Source organism: Hyperoodon ampullatus, assembly GCF_949752795.1.
Source record: "Hyperoodon ampullatus genome assembly, chromosome: X".
Classification (NCBI taxonomy): domain Eukaryota; kingdom Metazoa; phylum Chordata; class Mammalia; order Artiodactyla; family Ziphiidae; genus Hyperoodon; species Hyperoodon ampullatus.
The window spans coordinates 15,951,625-15,976,489 of record NC_136913.1 but is presented as its reverse complement, the minus strand read 5'-3'; the positions used below and the strand labels follow the sequence as shown (position 1 = coordinate 15,976,489).

General features: G+C 41.2%; 2 protein-coding genes across 4 annotated transcripts in view; both read right to left on the bottom strand.

Annotated features, from left to right (window-relative positions):
• Nucleotides 1–777: 777 nt before the first annotated feature.
• Nucleotides 778–12,230, bottom strand: SCML1 (Scm polycomb group protein like 1; the record flags this gene model as incomplete). The annotated part of the gene is made up of 6 exons (XM_079727963.1): nt 778–1,019; nt 2,546–2,680; nt 3,984–4,135; nt 5,883–6,378; nt 6,779–6,883; nt 12,198–12,230. 5 exons carry the CDS (start codon nt 12,228–12,230, stop codon nt 2,549–2,551), a joined length of 918 nt encoding a protein of 305 aa, XP_079584089.1. The 3' UTR covers nt 778–1,019; nt 2,546–2,548.
• A 9,192-nt stretch (nt 12,231–21,422) lies between these two features.
• Nucleotides 21,423–24,865, bottom strand: part of NHS (NHS actin remodeling regulator) — a gene marked incomplete at its 3' end in the record, with an annotated part of 339,720 nt that continues 336,277 nt past the window's right edge. For all 3 annotated transcript variants that reach the window (XM_079727298.1, XM_079727299.1, XM_079727300.1), the window contains 2 exons: nt 24,597–24,723; nt 21,423–22,032 (listed from right to left, as the gene is read on the bottom strand). In XM_079727298.1, the coding sequence (XP_079583424.1) occupies nt 21,423–22,032; nt 24,597–24,723 (737 nt within the window). The remainder of the gene's footprint in view (nt 22,033–24,596; nt 24,724–24,865) is intronic.

Below are 24,865 nucleotides of genomic sequence, written 5' to 3'. Positions count from 1 at the left end.
GGAAAACTTGAGGCTTCATAAAAAGTTAATGGATCGGTTACTGAGTGAACTGGTGAATATGGTTATAATTTTTATGGTTTTTGTCTGGAATATTACTGGTTTTGATCTGTGTTTTCCAGATATAGGGAAGGCCTTCCCCTCGTTAGTTTTGGGTAGAATGGAAACATTTTTCTCTTCTCTCTGCCTGGTCTCTCCGGACATTGGAGACTCTTGGGTTCTGAGCAGCCTTATCAGGTGAATGGGAAAGACTGTCTCCTGGCATGTGCAGGAATCACGATGTTTTAGGGGTCTCTAGAAGAGAGAAATCCACTGAGGTGCAGGCTAATAGCAGGCCTTTGGCATGGTTTTCCTGGCTTTGAGAGGCCTTTTGGGAATTCAGTCTGAGACTACTTCTGAAGAATTCCACCACAGCCAGTTTGGAGGACTCTATGTGGTCAACTGACCAGACTTATTCTGTAAACAAATTTAGTCTTGATTTGGCTGTGTTTCATGGAGATGAGGGTAATTTTAGAGAGGAAAATTTGTTTCAGTGGATGTTAAATTCTAGTTCTGCTAATTGTCTGCATTAATGAAAGTTATTGTGTTAGCCATACTTTTGCCTTGGTATTCAGGATGGAGAGAGAATTCTCTAGTGAAACTGTCCCAGAGTATAACTACTCATGACATGTATCACTGCTTGCTCTAAGTCTTCAAGCAAGTAAAATCAAATCTGAGGCTTTGACATTAATGGTTGCGGTTATTAAACTTTATTATATTTTAAAATCTAAAGACTGTAAAACATAGTATTTATACAAACACCTGAGGACTGTTCAAGTGGCACAGCATCTTCACACAAACAATGTGAAAGAAGGAAAAGTTTAAATTAGAATCTTGTCTTATAACACAAAAGAAATAACACAGACGAAAAAGCCCTTTAAGTCATATACGCCCAGTAAATAGTTGCATTTGCTTATAAAGTACACTTGGTTTTCTAAAAAGAAAACGTACAGTCTTACCCCTGGTGAACATCTTATTGGCATCTGTAACAAACGGATAATACAATTAGCACCATTTCTCATAGCTTATAACATTACACTAAATATTATATAACGATGTAATAAATAAAACAACAATGAACATGTTCCATATGAAAGTTCTGATTTTTAAAATAAAGTTTAAAATGACAAATCAGAACTGATGTACCTTCCAAAGTTTAGTAGGATAAATGGCTCAGAAAGGAAATTAACTAGAAACATTGCACAAGACAGAACTTCCCTGTATGGAAACCCTGAAGTGTGAGCTGAGAGGTACCAGTGATGTCAAACGATGTGCATATGTTTTACAGAATAAAAAAACTCACTATATGTAGAGTTGATCTTTACCTCTGTGGAAGTGTAAAGTGCCATTTTAAATTAAAAAAGAAAAGATTTACTTGTGTGTATACTTCAGATACAGAACAAAATATAAATACGAAACAGTACCCATATGAGGAATAAACATAATAAAACACATCTTTAAAAAACTTGGACACAGGCATCTTCATGGAGAGATGTGAACAATGAATGCCTAGTTAAATGTTGAAGCTTAGACAAAATAAGGAAGTTTTAAAATAAAACATATTAATTGAAAAGAATATAGTCAGACTCCATCCAACCCACCCTTGTAGTGTAATATCTCTTGCATAAAATGACTACCTTATAATTTTATTTTATTTTATTTTATTTTATTTTTTTATTTTTTATTTTTATTTTTTTTTTTTGGTGGTACGCGGGCCTCTCACTGTTGTGGCCTCTCCCGTTGCGGAGCACAGGCTCCGGATGCGCAGGCTCAGCAGCCATGGCTCACGGGCCCAGCCACTCCGCGGCATATGGGATCCTCCCAGACCGGGGCACGAACCCGTATCCCCTGCATCGGCAGGCGGACTCTCAACCACTGCGCCACCAGGGAGGCCCCTTATAATTTTAAAAAACTGGTAAGAACGCTTCATGAAATCTTAAAAGGCTGCTTTCTCTTTTCTTTAAACAGGAACAGGTAAAACATACAGCGAAATAATAACAGAAAGGAAAGTGATTTATGTGGCTATTCCCTTTCAGGAAACTGATAGAACAGGAACAGAACATTGCAGTAACAGACATAAAATAGTTGAGAAAGAGATGGTATCTACAGTTGCATCTTTAAATTCTCTTCTAAAGAAAACTCCTCATGGATTTCCTTAGAGAACCCGTCAATCCCTCCCTGACTACGTTCCCCTTTGGGATTTGGCTGTTTTGGTTTTACATACAAACATTAACCAAAATCAAAGGTGTTTCTCTGTTTCCTGCATGAAGTGTATCTATAAACTATGCAATGAAAATAATGAAAAGATACAAAGACCAAACGACCAGTTTGACTATGCTAGTGCTAACATGTTAAATGGCTTCTAAAGAAGTAGACTGGACTGTCCCAGGGTTCTGTGATTTCGGATACACGGTATTTTAGAGGAACTTTCTACACAACAAAAACTTCTAAGGGCAGAGAAAAGATGGCATTGGTCTCCCTAGAATTAAGTCCAGTCTAATCTACACACTTTTTAAATTGTTGAAGTATCTGTTTTAAGCCTTTCAATGTAGTGGCACAGCTTCACAGCTGTCCCCAGCTTAAGCCCCATGTACTTCATCATCATGTCACTCTTGAGCAGTAGCAGAGCTTTCCCATCAATGTCCTACAGAGAGAAGGAAATTAAAATAATTAATAAAGCTTTCATATTTTATCAGAATGGTTATTCCTTTCTATGTAAGAACATGTAACACCAATTAGAGGGCAGCTCATTCCAGATGTATATTCTCTGAATATGCAACTGCTTGATGGAAACTATTAAAAATCTAATTTGTACAGTGAAGCATCACTTAATCATCTGTAAATTTGCTTCAAATTTTAAGAAAAAGGCAATTTAACCTAATATCTTAAAAATGTCCTAAGCATCAAACTACCTAATTTTAAATACCGTGTGTTAAACAAAATACTGCATAGCTGTGACAAAAAGTAAAAACCATGAATGGTAAAAATGAATTTCAGATGGTCATTAACTTTCTTAGAAGGGCTGGGAACATGAGTATATGTCAGCTGTAAGTGTGCTATACAGTGCTGTCTTAACACTGAAAGCTAATCAGTTGTCGGAAGCTAATTAGATGCTAAAAACTAATTACTGATTTTCTTACCATATTGAAAAGGGTACATCAGATATGTGGGCACTAATTTTATTCATTAGGAAACACTATAAAAAACATTACGTGATAGTCACAAGGTATCCTCCAAATGTAAAAAAGAATTAATTGACCAAATGATGCTGCTGAAGCATATTATTTGGTTTTCACAAGTTCTGGTTTAAAAATAAAACTGTACTGCATCATATATCACTGGCTGAAGGGACCTGAAATCCCTCATAGTACTGCCTTTGTCAGGTACCATCTATACATTTTCTACTAAGTAAAACTAGAAATTAAAGAAATTAGAACTTAAAATTTAGCCCATGATGTTACTTTGTAAATGGCCTAAGGGTATCAGCATCCCAAATCATCAATAACCATATAAGGTCAACAGAACTGAGCCAAATGGAATCAGCTGCTGGATCCATCGGGCATCATAACAAGGAGGACACCCTGTCACAGCTGTGGTCACCCCTCCTACTCACGGTCCTGGGGCTGAGCAGGGAGCAGGTGGGGAGGAGGATCTTTGTAGCTGTTGTCAGAAAGGAGAAGACACCTGAGAGTGGCCATGCTGAATCATCTTCTCTTGAGAACTCAAAGACTTGTAGTATTTTAGGTACTCGGGTACCCATTTAAAGCACAGATCCAGCCTCCACCCTTCAAGGCTCTAACTTTGGGCAAGTAAACTTTCTCGCATATGGAAAAATCAGTTGATAGGGTTCCCCCACCATCCACACTAATCAGTATCCAACTGAAGGGCCTGCACAGAGGTCATTCAAAGTCATTACGGCAGGAAAACCGGATCAAAAGATACATTACATGTTGCATGAAGAGGTCGGCGACGGGGCCTGATATCTGAGGATCTTTATGTTTCATAAACTGTATCACTTCATCCACAGACCAGGTTGAAGGGTCCTTAGAGAAGCCTTGTTTCAGGACACTGGGGTCAGGTTCAGCTATATAACTTGGAGCTTCAATGGGGGAAAAAAAGACAAATCATACTTGACCTGATCATTATCCTGAAAGAAGAGATGTTAGGTAGGGAGGAACTGTCTCATTCCTGGAACCTTCTGTGAAGTACCCCGGCATGGACCCAGGACTCCAAGGTAAAATCCAGGGAAAGCCTAGATAAAGATGACCTGAGGATGGCTACTCAAGAATGTCCCACCTGACCTCCCCCAAACAACAAAAGCAGCTTCCGTAGACACCTTAAAGCTTCAAAGATCATAAAACAGACTGAGCAATCTGAGGCCTCTTGGGCCACAGGCAAAATACAGCAAAAGATCTGTTACTTGGGTTAAATTAGGTTAATCTAAGATAACCTATTGCTCTCTTACTTTGAGAGAAATTCTTTGAAATACTTCATCTCTGTCTTCTTGGTCTCTCCAGATGAGGTTTATTTTTACTAGCTAATTGCAATGGAAATCCCCAGAATTTAGTTTTATAATTGCTTAAATTTATTCACTTTAATCAATGAATTTCAATAACCCCCATTATCTTTGAGAACCAAATCAGTTCTTTACTGAATCTCTTCCATGGCTTTAAAATTCATGTCTCTCAAGGCTTAAATGCGTATCTGAATTTTGAAAACAAGACTTCTGCTTAGCTAGGTCAGAAGTAACTTTAACACTACACTGAATACCTCTTTCAAGTTTTACTGCACGGTAATAGATATTTTGGTTGAAGGCTTATGTTTAAAAAAGAAATACGTGAAGCATGAAACAATTTAGGTGCTCACACCTCAAAACGTTTTAGGTGTGCCGTTCACTACGCTGTACTGAAATTTCTTTGTGTCCAGACAGGTATTCATTTACTCAGCCAGAGTCCTCGACTCCCTAAAGTTAGCCTGTGGTAACGGAAGGGGCTTGTGTAATTCGCCGGACCGTCAACACAAATTTGACCTTTCCTGTGAATTAGCTTAAAGTGTACCTTTTCTCTCCTGTCATCTGGGCTCTGGCCATTTTAGGAGCATTTTAATTATTTACACAAGGAAAGGGTAAAGAAAGACAGAAGATAAAAAAACTCACAATGGGATCATTATGAGTATTAGTGGAGAAGAGGTGTGTCAGTTGACTGGCACAGTGCAGGCACATCATAGACACTCAAGAAGTCTTAGTCATCGTTCTGAGTGCTGCCCCAAGCTAGCCCTCAAGATGGGAAAAAAAAGCTTCCACGGGCCTCCCTGGTGGCGCAGTGGTTGAGAGTCCGCCTGCCGATGCAGGGGATACGGGTTCGTGCCCCGGTCTGGGAGGATCCCATATGCCGCGGAGCGGCTGGGCCCGTGAGCCATGGCTGCTGAGCCTGCGCATCCGGAGCCTGTGCTCCGCAACGGGAGAGGCCACAACAGTGAGAGGCCCGCGTACCACAAAAAAAAAAAAAAAAAAAAAAAAAAAAGCTTCCACAAGCTTGCATCAAGGGTGTTGAGGAATATAGGGTAAATAATGCTACTTGTGGGCCTCCCTGGTGGCGCAGTGGTTGAGAGTCCGCCTGCCGATGCAGGGGATACGGGTTCGTGCCCCGGTCTGGGAGGATCCCATATGCCGCGGAGCGGCTGGGCCCGTGGGCCATGGCTGCTGGGCCTGCGCGTCCGGAGCCTGTGCTCCGCAACGGGAGAGGCCACAGCAGTGAGAGGCCCGCGTACCACAAAAAAAAAAAAAAAAAAAAAAAAAAAAAAAAAAAAAATAATGCTACTTGTAACATGTGTCAGTTCACACTCACCGAAGCCGGTCGGGACGTAGTAAGGTGAGCCAGCAGGGCTGAATCTCTCGTTTTCTGGTGAAGCTGGGTAGGCCATCATGTCAGGGTTATGTGCTGGACTGCGTTCACCCTGGGTCACCATGGTTGCAGGCTCGACTGCAGTGGACTGGGTGGCTAAGAAAAGACTGCAGGTGTTGTGGGCCTCTGGACTGTGGTAGCTAGGACTGGAGCAGCCCTGCAGGGGGTTCTCAGGCAAGCAGCACTGCTGGTGAGAATGCGTGGGGATCCTCGGGCTCAGGCTGACGGATTGCTCCAGATCCAGAGCCTCGTGGGACTGAAAAGATTCTCCTAGATGGCTGCTCTTGGAATCATCTTCCGGCTTTTGTACTGGAATAGTGGGGCTATGTCTTTGAGGGTAAGAGGATGGAGAGAGAGACTCCTTCTTCCTCATTTTCTGGTATTTGATCTTTTTAGAAAGCAGGTAACTATAATTTTTATATGCATATCCAAATGGCTTCTGAAATGACACAAACCCAGCATAAACCAACTGTGAGTGAGTGAAAGAAAAAGGAAATAAATAGTAAATACATTCATAATTACTTTCCATGGAAGATTGCTTTATATTATTAAAGATAAATGCTCTATTTTCATTACATGATTTCTATTTCTCTTCAACCCTACATTTCAATTGCACTTTATATATTATGGTTACAAACATAAAAATATCCATTGTCATACATTTCTCAAACCTAAATTTCAGCATTTTTCCGGCAGAGGTTTAGTCACCCATCTGCTGCTACAGCAAGTATAGATCAGCCTTGCTCATCTCACAGTTATTAGTTCTGTCTCACTTCTGACTGGCATCTTTAGAAACCAGAGGTTTATTATAGTTGTGAAAATATTTTTATAACATTTACACGATTTTGCCACCATGACTTCATATGAAAACGGTAGAGTTTTTTAACCTTTCCACGAATAACATCAAACTTCTTATCCAGGTTTTCAATAGCATCATGGATGACCTATTATAATACAGACTATTAGTAGTTTCTACTTCAAAAGGAAAGGAACATAAAAAGTACCATTAAGCCAAAGTCAAAGTTTGAAAGTTTTCAAGCCGTCAGAAATCTCTTGTTTCCCACTTGATGCCTGGCTGTTGGTGACCCAGAGCCGAGCTGGCTGAGATAAGGCACCCCAACCTCCCACTCAACGACTCCATGTCACACAGGCATTTTAAGAAGCTTGAATACTGGGAAGTAAATGTACCACAATTCCTATAAGCCATCACATTTATGATGGAGTCATTTTACATCAAGGAAGGTGCTATTTTAGGAAAGAAATTTTCAAATCTGCTAAAAGGCCAAAGAGCCTCTTTCCATATAATGATGGTATAACCTAATAGGCAGTGAGGGGTCCACTCTGGAAAGAACAGTGAGCCAAATACAACAGATGTGACCTTTGGCTTCAGAGTATTTTAAAGTCACGCAATTAACAATTAACCTTACAAAACCTTTGAGTACGCGGCCCCTGTATGCCAATCAAGTATGTGACTGATAAAACCGGAGAATTCTTGAAATACACAGAAATTTCATTCAGGCAAAAATACACGTAAAAGGCCAGAACCATTACATCATTCATTCAAATAAACATTTATTGAAGGCCTACCACCTGTGAGAACTCCTTTGCTAGATGCTGGGAATGTGGACGTTAAAAAGAAAAAAAAAGAAAAAGAAACAGGAAAAAAACAGCTCCTACCCTAAGGAACTCCCATTTTAGCTGGAGAGAGACAAGTAAAGAGACAAGGTCAACAGAGAAAGTGATCGGCAGCCTGGAGCAGTGGATTTCAGTGTGCTCCGTGGACCAGCAGCATCAACACCATCTACTGGCTTGTTGGAAATGAAAAATCTCCCACCTCAGATCTACTGAATTGGGAACTCTGAGATCGAGGGCAGTGACCTGTGTTTTCACAAGCCCTCTAGGTGATTCTGATGCACGATGAAGCGTGAGACCCGCTGGCTCTCAGCCCTGAATAACTAGCACAGGCTCTAGGGGAACACAGTTGGGTTTAAGTTACTTAACTTCTCTGTTGTTCAATTTCCTTATAAATAGAATTGGGATGAAATCCTCTCTCAGTTCTGTTGAGGACAAAACAACATGCTACAGTATTAATACCAACATAATAATAGTAGTACATGATGACTGGTCTGATAGTGCTCAATCATCTGTTAGTATTATTATTGCCACGATACAGATAAGAACAAGAGGCTAAGCGTGCACAGAAGAGCAAGACCTAATCCAGGCTGGCAGTCGTGGCAGGATTTTCGAAGAAGGAGGTATCTGCGTTGAGAATGAAAAGATGAGAAGGTGTTCACTAGGTAGAGATGCACAGAGGAGCATACAGGGCAGAAGGAACAGTATATTCTAAAATACCCAACAAATTAGGAGTATGGGATTAACTGATATAAACTACTATACATAAAACAGATAAACAAGGATTTACTGTAGAGCACAGGGAATTATACCCCAAATCTTATAATAACCCATAATGGAATATAGTCAGCCAAAACCCCGAATTACTATGCTCTACACCTGGAACTAACACAATATTACAAATCAGCTATACTTCAATTAAAAAAATTAAAACAAATTAAAAACACCCAAACAGAAAACAGGAAGTCAAATGTTTAGAAAGTGAACATAAATGATGATCAAAGAGCTGGGTTATGATGGGGAGGAGAGAGAGAGGATGACAGCTATAGAGGGATGGGAGGCACAAAGTGGCTTTTTTAAACCTGTGGGAGAATGACTATGCTGAGAGGGATGGAGACAGAGGCTGAAGACACAAGAGACAGGGGGATGAAGGGAGGTGTCTGAGCACAGGGCAAGAGGGTCAGATGCAGAAACCAGCAGAGGTGTTAGCCTTACAGAGGAAACACTTTTCCCACTCCAGTGGTCAGGAAGGAGGTCGTCAGAGATGGATCCAGGCAAGTGTGAGGGCTGTGGGGAGAGGAATCAGGACTCGGAGGGGATTTCTGCACCACACCCTCCATTTTCTCCACGAAATAAGAGTACAGGATCGGGGTTGTCTGAGGATCACCAGTCCCCAGTGGAGGTCCTCCCCTCTGCTTCCCAGCCTGGACAGGGCTGGGGTTTTACTAAAGGGGGTGCTAGGCGAGGATTAAAAAAGAACAGATGGAAGGGCTGCACCGTGTGGTCTAGACTGGTAAGGGAAGGCGCTGAAGAAAGGAGGGAGCTAGCACATTAGGAGAAATGGAGAGCATCCCTTAGCTGTGACTTTGGAACCTGGGCATGTCTTAGCGGAGATACTCTATCCCAACACATCTTGCACAATCGCTCAGAAGGCCCTGGCAGAGCAGTGTCAACCCAGTTCATCGTGGATGCTGATGTAAAGCAAGCAGGGGAGAGCACTGTTCAAAAATCAGAACTCCCTACGTCGTCCCTGCATTCCCACTCTCTGTACATCTTCCCCGGAAGACAAGACACGTTCCCTTTAAGTATTCCACTGCTGTTCTCTATAATGATAAGGACTCCCATAAACATTTTTTACTTTTCAAAGTATGTTCATTGTATTCAAGAAACTTTTTTATATGTTAAGAAACATGTATTTGTTTATAAATGTTCATTGCTTCTAGGGTATGCTGCTCACAAAATCCTTGATAATTACATACTTCTATCAGTCTCCACCAACACGTCAATTTTTACAAAATCCCCTCAAAACTATGTAAGACAAACTCTTTAAAAAGTGGTGGGCTGCCCTTTTGTTTCAGTTGAGATATCTTGACATGCATTTAGGCACATATTAAGTTTTATCCAAATCAGCCAACTTCCTTTAAAGATTTTGTAAGGGAAATTAATTCAGTATTGAGCAATTTAGATGAAGGAGACATAACTATTATACATTTGATCAGTTAAGGGCTTTTACAAAAGGCTATGAAACCTCCATATTGCTATTTCAAAACTTTCACCTGAAGATGCTATTCTAACTAGAAATTGTTAAAAAAAAATCATCACAATGAGAGCGATAATCATAAGCAATTTGATACAGCAAAATTTCAATTGTACACCTCTTTATATGATATAAAGAGAATTTATTTAAGCTTAATATTTTAGAAAACTACATTTGAGAGACAGAACTTTTTGTACCTGGCAGTGAGTAAGGGTATCCCGAACTGTGTTTTGTTGCTCTTCATTGTAGGATATGCTAGACATAACACTTCCCTGCTGATATTTTAAAAACTGAGTAGTTAATACTTTACTTCTATGAAAGTCAAACTTGAACAGTAAGTGGGGAAAAACACTATTTATTTACTTGTTTTTATTTTTCACTAACTTTTCAAAGAGTTTCAGAAATATTAATCTAAAGCAGAAACAAAATAAAAAACCTCATGTTGATATGAGAATGAAAATGATCACTGCTAATTAAGAAAGGGATTAAGGAAAGAATTTATTATATCAGAAGGACAGAGGTTTAGAGTTTTGCACTGAAAAAATGAGTAAAAACTGCTCTGAATTTTCTACTCTACAAGGAAAAGAGAGAAGTGAAATGGTTAATTGCTCATTGTCTAATGAAAGGAAGCAGACAAATACAGGAGAGACTAATATTTTCTTGAGTGTGAGTTTAGAGGAACTCTATGAAGAATTTTTTCTTTAAAATGGTCAAGTGTTAATATATTTGGCAAATGGCAACTAACATTACTTACATTATTGACATACGCCGTATGTGGTTCATATGCATAAAGGTCAATGTCATCATCATCATAAGTTGAGATTCGTGTTCTTATCTAAGGAAAATTTATTAATAAATTAAAAGGAAAGATGATAGAACTTAAAGAAAAACTGAGGACTTCAATTTCACTTAAAAGAAGCTCCAAAAGCCAATTTGTGATATCAAGGGACCTTTGTAAATACTATGACTGTAGGAAAAAATGCCCTTCAAAAAAGTGTTTTCTCATTAACTTAACCACACTTAAGACATCGTTTTCCTCTTGTGTACCTCGGGGTAGAAAGACTATTCTTCTGGTAATTTGGCACCAGAACTGCTGTAAAAGCAAGTATTTTTAACTACAAAGGATCCTGTTCATGGCTTTTGATTTTTAAATAGACCAACAGTACCACTCCGTGGACAAAATAGGAAACACTTAAGCACCTATCTTCCCCCCACCCCCGCACTTGGAGGCTTGTGGGATCTTAGTTCCTCCACCAGGGATAGAATCTTGAGGAGTCGGAAGCACTGAACCACCAGGGAATTCCCCACACCTATGTTTCTTGATAAATTAATCTCTAAATCACCTAAAACACTTTGGGGGAATAAGACAGGGCATAAATAAGTAAATAGACAGTAAACAGCCATTACATTTCATTTAATAACTCTTTATTCTAAGAATGGACTATGAACTATAGGAATAATTCTAAACATACATAGAAGTATGCATGTTTCAAAAGACAAAGTAATGTGGAATTGGGCTATATATTAATACTTATAAAAATATACCATGTTACCTTTGTATAGGGCCCTATGCTTTGCAGAGTGCTTTCATATAATTATGTGAAAAGAGTCAGAAAAAAAATGACTCTTGGTAGGTAGTTAAAATTTAAAAACTTGCACACAAATGTTCATAGCAGCTTTATACATCACTGTCCAAAACTCATGAACTGTATATTTACGATCTCTGCATTTCACTGTACAAAATTCAATTCAATTTAGAAAAAAAAATAGAACACAAGGAAAAGAACAAAGACAGATTTTCAATTATGAAATACAAACCACATCGAATTCACTGGAGCAGCTAGACATCTTTTTTGTGCAACCAGAGCAACTCCGCTTTCTCTGAGTTGGGCCTAATTATTTTTAAACTTGCTGGAGGGTTATTTGCGAAACTGCTTGGTCACCTAGGACTGGTAAATCTTCAACTCCTGAAAAGCAACACATAAAAAAGTTACTTCACCCACTTACTGCCTTAATAAACTTAATATGGATATGTTCTCAGAATACCAACTCAAGTTGAATTGGAGTCCTGGTTGAAGTTTAGAGAGTGACAGAATGAGAATTCTTCCATTAGTGATTTAGAATAAACCTTTAAAAACTGAAGGGCATTATTGCCCACGTTTAGGAATAAGAATCCAGATCAAACACAGTTCTAAATTGTGGAGCGCATGCTCCACAACCTAAAGGCTACAGAGTAAGTGCTGGAGACAAATGAACAACAGAGCATGAGTCCTAACTGCTTTTGTCAAGGAGCTCAGAAGCTTTTTACTCAGGGTGGCTGCGGGCCTCCAAATGTGAGTCAGGAGTCTCTTCTGGCTTGGGCCGCCCACCACGGTGCGGCCTGGAAAGACCACTAAAGACATCGCCTCCTCCCCTACCTGGTGAAAACTGGGTGAGATTATGTCTAAGGTCATTTCAGCGCTAAGATTATGATTGCTTCCGTAGTTAAATTTTATATTAAACCTAAAGGACTGTATGTGAAAAATAAGCCAAAAACTCTTCTAGAATTATGTAGGCTCGGTTATGGTTCTGAGTCATTCATCTCTGCCACCAGGAAGACATTGAGTGCAATGCTGTCATATCATATCTTGTAGTAGATTTGAACGCTGGCATCACAGTACTGGGAGGGGCATTAATGAGAGAGCTAGGTTCCCTTTATCCATCCTGAGCCAGGGCAGGAATGAGGCGGAATGAAGGGAAAAGTAACTCTCAAGTTAGACAAATGCAGTCTAATAATGTGGAATAAATTCAAGTTATTAAATACCTCCAATTTGAGCTGTAACTTGAACCAAATTTTACTTTTTTTTTTAAGTTTTTTTTTTTTTTTTTGGCTGCTTTGGGTCTTCGTTGCTGCGCGCAGGCTTTCTCTAGTTGCGGCGAGCGGGGGCTGCTCTTTGTTGCGGTGCGTGAGCTTTTCATTGAGGTGGCTTCTCTTGCTGCAGAGCACATGCCCTAGGCGTGCGGGCTTCAGTAGTTGTGGCATGCAGGCTCAGTAGATGTGGCACGCAGGCTCAGTAGATGTGGCACACGGGCTTAGTTGCTCCGCGGCATGTGGGGTCTTCCCGGACCAGGGCTCGAACCTGTGTTGTCCTCTGCATTGGCAGGTGGATTCTTAACCACTGCGCCACCAGGGAAGCCCTCCAAATTTTACTTTTTTAGACTATGTTTATTTTTTCTGATTATACAACTAATACAAGTTATGAATACTTAAACTGGTGTTTTCATACAAAGGAAGACTACACAGCTATGAGAATAAACCAACTATTGCTACACACAACGAGGAGGACACATCTCAGGAATCTCAAAACTACAACCTTGAGTAAAAGCCAGACCCAGAAAAGAACACACTGTACGAGCTCAAAAAGAGGCAAAAGTAAAAGAAGTCTTTCTAAATTAATACCTTTAGATATACCGTAGTCACTTCAATTTCTTCATTTCCTATCTTGCAAATAGGCGATGATTTATTTAACTAATCCCAAGTCATGGATATTCAAAAGTCACTCCTCAAGTCTTGCTCTTACAAAGAACACTGCAGAGCAGGCTCCCACCTCTACTTGAACTCACACAGAAAAATAATAGTGAGTTAAGGTTTCCCAACTCTAGGGACCATTTCTTATACTCTGACTGTATTTCTAACAACTTTGTTTTAGAGATTTAAATATATAATTTTTCTTTAAATTTGAACTATACCACGAAGTATAGATGACAGCATCTAACAGATTTTACTGCTTACTCTGTGCCAGGCAATGTTCTAAGCACGTGCTGTATGTTAATTCATTTAGCATTCCTGACAACCCTACAGGGCAGGCTCTGTTATCATCGCCATTTTCCTTAAGAGAAAACTGAGGCAAAGAGACTTTAAGTAACTTACCCAGGTCTCATAGTAAGTAGTGCAGTACGACTCCAGAGTCTATGCGCTTTACTTCTTCATTATTAAAATCACCAGGAATCCCTTTTCGACCAAGAACAAAATAAAATCCAAAACTACTACCATGGCCTACAAGGTCTTTACAGTCAGGTGCCTCCACACTGCTCAGAGGTCACCTCTTATCACTTGTCCCTCTGCTCTAAGCCTAAGATACTTACTAGCTGGCCTTTTATAAACAAAGTTTGCCAACCATTGTTAGAGACTCTGACAGACAATTCTCTAATGGCTTAATTACAATGCTGCTAAAACTCGGCTGTAGACACAGAGGCAGCATACATGGAGTCTCCCAGCAGACGCCCACCTGGTACCTCTCTCTCTCTCTCTCCCCGGGACACTGACAAATCAACGCGACCTTGCACTCTTTGAACCTCTTTGCCTGCCATGTCCCCCGCCCTCAATACCCTGTACCCCACAAGACCGCTCTACGTAGGAGACGCAACTCAAAACTTCAAGGCTTCATTCAACTTCCATCTCCACAAAGCAAAGGTGCTATGTCACCCCATCTGGAAGTGACACTGCTCTCCCAGAAGTACCAGAATACTCACACTTTAACGCTTTTAAAACAGTTGTCACATGTTGGCTAGTTACAGGAGAGGCAACATCAAATAGCACTAAGACCTTAGGGTTTGGGTCCCAGCTCCTCCACTTACTAGCTGTGTGACTCTGGACAACTTACTTCTCTGTGCTTTTTAAAAAAATCTGTAAAATGGGGATAATAGTACAAACCTTATAGAGTTATGAGGACTATGTGAATTAATATATGTCAAGTGCTTAGAACAATGACTGGCATAGCAAAGGCACGCACTCTTGGCTACTATTATTTTATTATTTGGGTAGTCACGACATCCTCCCAATGAATCTATTTGTCATGGAGCACATGGACTGCAAATTTTCAGGATCATAACATGTAATTATCACTCACATTGCACCCTTCACTGCAGATACAGCAACCATTTCCCTTAAATGAATCTTAAGTAGCAAGGCATTGTGCAAAGAACTGGGCTTTAAGAAATACCTGAATCTGAATCTAAATCGCAAAATTTGCTATTTTGCTTTAGGCAGGGATTTAACCCCTCTGTGTCTCTATTTCTTAACCTGTAAAGTTGGAATAATAGCTACTTCACAGGGCTGTGTTAAGACCAAATGACAGTTAAGCACTCAGCATCATGTCTGGTTCCCAGCAGGCAACGCATAAGTTTTAGTTCCCCTTCACTTCTTCCCTCAAGGTAAGTAAAGTTTCTGCAGCATTTTCTTAGAGACCAACGATGACTAGATTATGCGAAATTAATATAATTCGTTGAATTCAAAATCCTGCAAAAGAAGTTTACTTAAGGTGAAGCTCATTTACATCTTACCACAGGAAAACGTAAGAACAGGAAACCACCTGGTTTTTAAAAAGACACATTTTAGACATTAAAGACATTTCAAAGACATTTTTCAAAAGTCACTTGAGGATTCTGCTCCCAGGGTGTAAGGCATTCACTTGCCATCAACTTATCACGACGACGAGGGATGAAAACGGCGTTTCACCCAAAAACCACTACAAGGAATACTCGGCAAAACAGGGCAGATTGCAATAGCCAGACTCCTCCACATTTTTTTTTTAAAACAAGACCGTGTCAATACACTGATCACTTTCTAAAAATCCTGTCAGGACTCTCAAAAGCAGCCGTATCAAACTTCAGCGGCTACGAAGTCGGCCAGACGGGGGGGATAACGCCGTCCAATCTGTATCCCCATCACCCATCAGGGAATCGAGCCCATGCCCTGCTTTATAAAACACCGTGCAGAAAAGTTGCTCGTTAAATCACGATTTGTAAACATTAAGCCAGTTTAAAACTCTAGAGCAGGGGCCTCCCTGGTGGCGCAGTGGTTGAGAGTCCGCCTGCCGATGCAGGGGATACGGGTTCGTGCCCCGGTCTGGGAGGATCCCATATGCCGCGGAGCGGCTGGGCCCGTGAGCCATGGCTGCTGAGCCTGCGCGTCCGGAGCCTGTGCTCCGCAACGGGAGAGGCCACAACAGTGAGAGGCCCGCGTACCACAAAAAAAAAAAAAAAAAAAAAAAAAAAAAAAAAAAAACTCTAGAGCAGTCCGCCTTCAGGGAGAGCCAGGTAAAGGGGCGGGGGGGGGGGGAAGCGATCCCCAAGAGACGAAGATATCAAACTACCGTGCTCAGTACACATCTTTACTTCGTTTAGCCTCGCGTACGTATTTACAACAGTGAGGCTGCACTGTCTTTGATCAATCGCGGTTACCATCAAAGCCTCAGAATCAACGTTTGCATCTCAAAAAATGTTACAACGAACCAACTCGCCAGTTAATAGATTTTCCAAACTCAAAATTCTAACAAGTCTGAGAGCCTTGGTCGTTCGTCGCCCCCTCACCCAACAAGGACTCTTCCTTGGTGGAAGAGTGAAAAGGGTGAAAAAGGATCAGCTCTTAGAAAGTCGGCACAAACTACTCAATAAGCGGCCACATCTCAAGCGCCTACGCGCTGGCATCCCGGGAGGGGCGGTGGGAACCACCCCGAATCATCCCAAACCACCCCAACTGCAGCGCGGCTGAAATTCCAGCATAGACTCGGTGTTTCCGAAAAGGCAAAACCCTTTCTCTTTCCTCAGGCAAACCCTCCTCCCCCGCCACCCCGCTCCGGAGCCCCACAGCCGTGAAGTAAAATCGCTCCTCGCCTGCTTCAGGCGCACACCTAAGACAAGAAAGTTCAAGGGAAGAAAAAGTGCCACTTGACATACCTTTGCTGGCGCCAGAGCCCGCCAAATCGGCCTCCGGAGGGCGCGGGGAGCAGGTAGCGATGGCGCCTCTCCCCGGGCGGCGACCGATGTAACGGTTATCACTACGCGACGCGTGAAATGTTCCTCGCGCCGGAAATAGGGCCCGACCACGTGACGCGCCGGCCGCAAACCCCACGGAAGCGAGGCGCGCAACACTCGCCAAGTACTTTGGTCAACGGCCGGTTGCGCGCGTGGGAACCCATCAGCGGCCGCTGCAGGACACGCCTGGGCCGTCAGCCGACCAGTCCAGCGGACCTCTGAGCCATCGCAGGGGAGCGGGCGTTGCTAGAGCGACTGCCAAGGGGAGAGGCTTTGGTTCTCTCCGCGCGGCCGCACTTCCGGCCTCCGAGCCTCTGTCGCTTGCCGTTGTTCGCGGGGGCTGGTGGGATCGGAGCCCCGTGCTAGACTGAAAACACGAGCCTCTAGGGCTGAGAGGGGTTTAGTGCGGCTGCGCAGGAGCGCCGGCGCGCGCGACTCATTCTGTGGTGGTGCGGGTTTAAGGAGGCGGCTCTCGGGAGTGAGGCGTTTAGGTGCGTGGCCTCCCCACTCTCGGTTAGTTCTTTGAAGCTTTTTTTTTTTTTTTAATGTAATTCCCCCCTTTCCCTCCTCCCTCCCCGTCCCTCTGTGACACACCACAGATGTCGACAGTCTCAATCCTAGGCGTGCACGTCAGTGCTGGAATTGGAAGGGGGAGGGAGCGGGAGCGGGGCTTTAGCAATTGTGGTTTGGTACATACCGGGAAAAGTTATTTTAAAAAGTTGTTATCTCTCCACAGGGTGAGGTAACACAGACCTTGGAGGCAGATTTGCTGGGTTTGTACCCCAGCCCCAACAGTTAAGCGCTCTATGGCTCTGGGCAACTCAGGTAAATGGCTCTGTGCTTCAGTTTCCCCATCCGTAAAATGGGCACAACGTGTGGGGGGGTGCTTCATGAGTTAGAGTAGGTAAAGCACTTAGAACAGTATCTGGCACATAAATTTGCGTAATAAAGGATACATGGCATTACTTAGTGGCACATCGAGGTTGCTCGTCTCAGGAAGGAGGCACAGTCTGAGGAATTATCAGAAGCAAAGCAGATAACTTTAAAGTAAAGCCATAAATATTTTCCTGGCCTGGAGACGTACAGGAAAGTATACTGGACATTGGAAATGTATTCTTTCTTCTCTCAAATACAAAGCAAGATTGGAGCCGGTTTCAGAGACAGTGTTCATTATTATCATTATTATTTTGCTCATACTTTTGCCATAGCAGTTCCCCTCCCATATGTGCACTCCCCTATAAAACACTTGCCATTTGTGAAACCCCAGGAGCGCAATTACATAGCAATGAATAGAGCAGCCAGTTGTTTAATTGCAGTCACGTTTATTTGCAGTTTCTATACACACTTTCTAGGTAATCAAACTTTTCTGGTACATTTTTTTTGAGAGGGGTTCACAATGAAACTGTCACCATTTTTACTAAAAATAAATACAAGACTTAAGTGTTGCACAGCTCTAAAATATACAAAGGCTTGAATTGAATGTAAACGTTGAAAACATCTTACAAAAGAAACCGTTTTTGCAACGATTTAAAAAGTTCATATTTACAAATATTACAAAAATACAAAATGGAGGCAAGTCCATAAACCATGGTCTTTCGGCCAGCATGAACTGGTTCTAGTACCAAAAGAGTTACACTGTAACCTTCCTCATAGTTGTAAGTCTTTGTCATGATCTAGTTCTTTCAGTCTGCCACCACTGCAGCAAATGTACTCACTGAACTTTGGCAAGAGCAAACAGTGTGTTTTGTTTGCTGCAACTAGTCCATGTCCTCTGCTTAGCCAAAAAAAAAATCAAAAAATCAGGAAAAAAATTTCCCCCACACAACATAGTCATGTTGTATAAACACAAAAGAAGAAAAAATTAGCATCAGTGCAAACAACAGAAGAAAAGTTTGGGTTGATGTTCCTTACAATACCTAATGTGTGTACCCTGCTTTAAGACGGCAGTGATGTTGAAGACAACCCTCTAAATCTTGGTCTTACGTGCTATGTGATAAAGCCATGTAAAATTACTAAGGAATTTCTTGCCTTTTTTTTTTTTAACTCAGTTTGTTACTCAGTACTCTTTTCCACAGTGAATTTTAAATCCATCTTTATCTGGTTTTTTTTTTTAATCTGTGAAATATAAAATAGAGAAACTCTGCTATAGATTTTTAGAGTAAACAAAATAAGTAAAACTATATTCTAAGGGTTAGTTCTGTGATCATTACATATAGACGGTATCTTATTGCCTCACAATTCAAGTCAATATGTATTTTAAAATATATATAGTACCATTACTTAAATTAATGTCAATAATAAGGTGACATATTTGTTAAAGCCAATTTGTGTGTTTTCTGTTCAAGATTTAGAATCACTTTTAAAGCCTACATACCTTTCTTTACGCTTAAAAACCCCCTAACTACACAAAAGCCGTACTGCAAACGAGCTGCTTTTATGAAAATTACAAAAAATCACCTATTGTGACTGGAAATGACTATTTTATTGCATTTGTCTAAAAACCTTACTTTTAAAAGTTTTCCAAGTGTACTTTTCAAAGTATGAGAAAAAGTTATTCATGTTCCCATGTGGTGTCAAACCATGCTGGTTTTCTTAACTAATGGGTTCCAATGAGAAATGATGGTCCATTTTTTTTCAAACCCCCAAACATTTTTCTTTTAGTAAAAAGTATAACACTTCGTAAATGTTCACATGTACGCTTTACCAGGTAGCTTATCTATCCCTGCACAAGCACACGCTCTCACACACACACACACACACACACACACACTCACACTCACACTCTCCCTCCTCTACCCCGCCACCCCCAGCACCCATTTTACATACAAGGATGACAAGAAATTAAGAAACACAATTTGATAGTGAAAACAAATAGGAGAATAAACCAGACATTTTTTTTTCTTTCCAAAGAAACAAACAAAAACCCAACAGCAGTCAGATTCTGTAATTCTCACTCTGTAACATCTTAAAAAGTGTTTCTATTGAAAGATAGCATCTTCTTAGACCAGGCTTTCTCCTTCATATTGCATGAACTAAACCAAAACCACAAATCCCCTTTCACACATCCTACTTTCCCAAATACCACTTGCATAAGCTTAAAGCCAGCTGCTTATCAATTTCTTGGTAACTCTGGTATGTTCTATCACTCTAATCACATTCTATTCTTTTATAGGCCGTATTCCTTCTTAGTTCTCTACTTTCTACCTTCTCCCATTCAAAACATTCCAAGTACATAGCTGCTTATATTTCCGACATATCGTTTCAAACATTAGTATCAGTTCATGTCAAAATCACAGGTGTAAAACCCATTTGCAGATTTCAACTTGTAACTACATTTTTTTTCAGTTTTAAGACAAGAAAATTCAAGTAATTTCAAGTAATTCAGCTTGTTTCCCTGCCTTCATTTTATCAGAGCACTTGCCCTGACATTTCCTTTCCCACCCACCACCCTCCCCTTTTGCCATCAAGAAGATAGAGTAAAATCAGACAAAAACTCAGTTATATGTAGCATTGTGAACCAGAGCTGCTCCCCATTCCCAGTTTAACAGTGAATTTAAATAATGCATATACACATACCTATTTCCCAACTACGTTGTTCACAGTGTCGTTTCTGTTAATTTTTAGGTAGCATGACTCTCATCAGCACAGAGAGAAAGCTTCGCTGGAAACTCATTGCAGGTACTTACTGATAAATCCACAGCTCTGTGGCATGCCTGTGTTTTATTTTCATTCGTTAAAGAACTTGGAGCTAATTGCTCAACTGTTTAAGGAGTTTAAATATTATAGTCCTCAGATTAGGACTGTTTATGTCCCCAGTAGTGTAATATAAAACATAACCTAAAATTAGCTACTGTTTTCCCTACTCATTCTCTTTAAAGCAATCCACTGAAAAACTGAAGTTTAAAGGACACTGTCAAGTGCTGTTGTTCAGGGCTTTATGTTGAGAATGATGATTTCTCTCACTGATTTTTTTTTTAAAAAAATCAAAAGCATGCTTTTCATTCTGTCCAAATTACCACATGGCAAATCACAGCCACGTGTTACCAGTAGTTTGTTTGGTGCTGCAGTTTGTCACAAAAATGGTTAAGTCTGAATTCATTATTTTAAATCACATTTCACTATATGAACGCAAGATTTCCTTTATTTCACCAGTTTAAAATTCTTATTTTGAGGTTTATCACTCAGAAATCATATTGGTGGACATTTAAATATGGTGTTTGATCTGAAAATGGTATTCACAGAATACAATTATTACACTTTACTTGTTGTGTTCTATAAGCAGTTGGTGTGGTAGATAATTGGCCACATGTCCACTCGTCATCCATAAATCTATTTACACATTTTTATCAAAAATATGGTATTTACATGTGTGTAGTTCTTCTAAATTTTGCTTTAGTTCATTTTAATGTAAAAATATACCAAACCTCCAGAGTATTTCATCTTCTTAAGAATTATGACAGTGAGGGCTTTGTTTTCTGAATAGGCAGCTCTGGGAAAACTTTTTCTAGGTTTCATGAAAAGCAGACATTTTCAAATTCTCTATTATCAAAAGGAATGAGATTGGGTAAATCAAACTACCCTAAAGAAAAATATGAAAGACAGTGCAGCTACTTAAAAATATGGAAAATGATCAAGAAAGACCAAACCACTTTCCGTTTCCCCAGCGAATATTTAGGAACTCGTTGGTTAGCGTGATGGTACCCCACCATGTGCTGACTTCTCCCCAGTCTTCCATTCTGTTCCTCCATCCTCATATGACTAAGGTTTTGGCCTTTGACAGCCAGCCTGGCATGGACCGCCTATGTTGAGCTCTGGGAGGATCGGTCATCATGTGGGCTCCCATCGGAATTTTCTGTCTCGCCTTCGGAGATGGCCTGCATGGGCGCGTTGTACAGCCTGCAACGGACACTGTAGCGGCTGCTGCTGGCCGCAGGGGGAGCCCGGGAACGTCCAACCCTTGCCGATGCCGGGGTGGCAAAGTTCTTTGAGGAGAACCCTTCTGCATTAACCCGTGGGGAGCATGGAGAGAGGGGGGACAGCGCTTCAGTCCCCGGTGCCCCCTGATGGGCCTCATGGGTGCTTTGGGGGGACTCGGCTGTGAGTTCCCCAGGAGGTTTGGGCAGGATGGGGCTCTTCAGGATCTCAGTAGCAGACATACGGTAACTGGAATCCGAGCGACTGCCTTTCTTGAGGAGTAATAGCTTAAACTCTTCATTCGATGTGTTGGACTTTTTGGCATTTCGGTAGATGAGGCCAGGAGACCTCTGGCTGTTTGGGGTGGTCACATTGCTGTTGGTTGAGGTGACAGAACCAGCACTGTTGCTGCTACTGCTGCCCAGGGAAGCTCTAGATTTACTTCGAACAGACATGTCCCCAGAATCTTTTCTTCCAAGTACTTTCCTCTTGGACCTTTTAAGAAAAGGAACAATCTCAGTCCACATACACTTTAATGAAACTAAAAGTGTTACGTCACACCCAGGCATCTCCTTAAAGAGCAGTTTGCTGTACCCTGTCTGATGGGATACTAAGCATTAGGGCTATAGGGGTGAGGATTAAGATACATTGCTTGCCCTCGTAGCACTCACAGACTGAGGGAAATTCTCCAATAACCAGTGGACGTGAATTACGTTTTGGAAATGACCATTTCAAATAATGACTAATGTGGAGGCTAGAGGTTCTAGGGGAGGACTTACTGGGAAGTTTCACAAGAGTACAAGAAAATACTGCTCTCTGACTCTTGGTTAGAGTGTAGGTGGTGAAGGACTGTCACTTTTATTCAACCTGTCTCTGCAATACAGGTGAAATCCTCTGATGCCTGGGACTGGCTTCCAGTGAATACCAGGAGAGCAGAGTGGAAGGAGGTGTGGATGGGACAGGACTGGCCAAAGGCTGATGGTTGATAGGCTTGGGGGATGGATATGTCTGTGTGTGTGTTTGGCTGGGGGTGGGGGAAGGCAGGGGTGCGTTATACTACTCTGTCTACTCTTAAAATTCCTCCATATAAAGAAATTTCTTACATGACTTCTTGAATAAGTCAATCCATTTTGGCTGCAGATACCATTTGCCATAGCTGCCCAGGAATATCTGTCTACAGTGTATTAATCAGTAAGCCAGCTTTCTGGGGGAGATGGAAACCTAGACCACCTCTGGAGCTCTTAAAGCTCTGTGCACGATAAACTCTCAAGAAAAGAAAATTTTTATTGTCACTGTGCTGCACATAAATAAATAAACAAATTCTGCATAAATGTAAATATAAGATTACCAAACTCTGTAAGTCTACCAAACCTAGGTACCCATCCATCATCATTATATTATTTCTTCTGATAAATAAACAGGCATAAATTTCGTGAACTTAGTCACTGAGTCAGCATGACTCAGTTCATTGCCACGTACTGGCAGCATGCTTTCTCACCAACCTAAAAACCTGTAGGTTAGAGAAAATGTCAGTTTTGCAATTGGACACCAGCCTGATTTTGGTTCACAGAAAGCTTTGTGGTTGCTATCTTGTGTATGCCAGTGTCTGGCACTCTAATAGGGTAGGGATTTCAAACTAATGTCTGCTTTTAGCATCTACCGTATTCTAGACACAGACATGATATTTTATCATCAAAACTGAATATGTGAGCTATAGGTATCCCCAGTTACAGCAAGGGAAATAGGTACACAGATTTTAACTGACTCAAGACTGGACAGGAAGTGGCAGCATTGGGATTCAATTCCAGGTCTTTCTGACTCTTCTCCTTACATTCTGTCCACTCTTCAAGACACTAGCGTTTGGTTCTTTAACTTCACAGCATTTAATAACTTGTCCTAAGGTTGGGGATAAAAGGGGGTGAGGAGAATATAATCAGGGACAAAGAAAAATAATGATTCTTCACTCTCTGAGCGGAGAGGTGAGCCTGCTAAGGTCTACACAGAATGTGTTTGTGATTGGCTCCTTTAAAAAAAAAAGTTGTTGAAGGGCAGTGCTCCTTCTTTATGAGAGAACCACATCAACAGAAAACACAGGTTCCCCTAAAAAGTAGGATCCTGAGAAAAACAGTGGTAAGCTGCTTGTAAAGAGCTTGCTTCAAAGAGCATAACTTCATGAGGTAGACAAGACAGTCCCCAAGCTTTGTCCCTTGGGAGTCGCATCTAGGTCACCAAGGCCTAGTGAAGTAGGCAGTGGCAGCTGTGAAAGGAGTAGCCACATTATGACTGGATAGCTTAGTCTGATACGGGTTCAGTTTCCAAGGGCTAGTTCCTGTTTCGTTCTTCGATCACAGGTTATAAGGAGTATTCTTGCAAATAGGGGCCTTGATCAAAGGGGTCCAGGGGGCAGATGAGAGAATATGAATGGTCAGCATGGATGCAACACTATCCTGGAAAAGCAGCCTAGAGGACATCCCCTATTCATGGGATATGGAGCATTACATTTAGAGAAGGCCAGTGTTATTAAAGAAATGTAAGTTTTAGGAAGAGAGGGAAGAAAGGGAGCAGTGATTAGTTGTTGTGAGCTATGAAATGGGCAGGTTTGTATACTGTTTTGTCTCAAACTTGGGGCTATGTTTAGTGAGTCACCTTACATTTATCCCTGCTAGTGTAGGATTATAGCTTTGAGCATGTGTTTTTAGGTTAAGGAATTATTTAAATGTCAGAGATTACACTAGAGTTTGAGCTTTCACCCTTAAGTTACTTGACCACAAATTGTTTTCAAATTAAAAACTTGTTTCAGAATGTCTTTCCTAGGGGAAAAAACAACAGCTTCCCTCAGCAGTTGTTAGGAAAGTCTCTCGATTGAGGTCTGCCTAACTGTATATAAGGCCACATATTTCCCAACTTGAATATAAGTCTATCAATTTGATTTGGAAAAATAATTGTTCTTTGCTTGCTTATGTTTTTTGCTGAATGTGTTACAAGCACCCAAGGCTTTTCCATATTTGCATTTGATGAGAAGCATGTAAGAAGCAAAACCTTTGGTATTGTTGCCTCACCTGTGAATGACTGCAAATAAATCCTCCGTTGTTCGAGGTTTATTTGGAGACACAAACACACTTTCTGCTTCAGCCTGAGAGTCTTCACTTAGTGGTGAAATCACAGAGTCATCACTCGGTGACGATTCTTAAATTAAGAACAAAAGCATCTTTAGGAAGAAGTCACCCAGCACGCTCCTGGGCTTCACTGACTCAGGGAACAACTAAGCAACAGTTACCTGACCACCATTTTTAAAATGAAGGAGCTATCTGTCACACTTAGTCCCTCC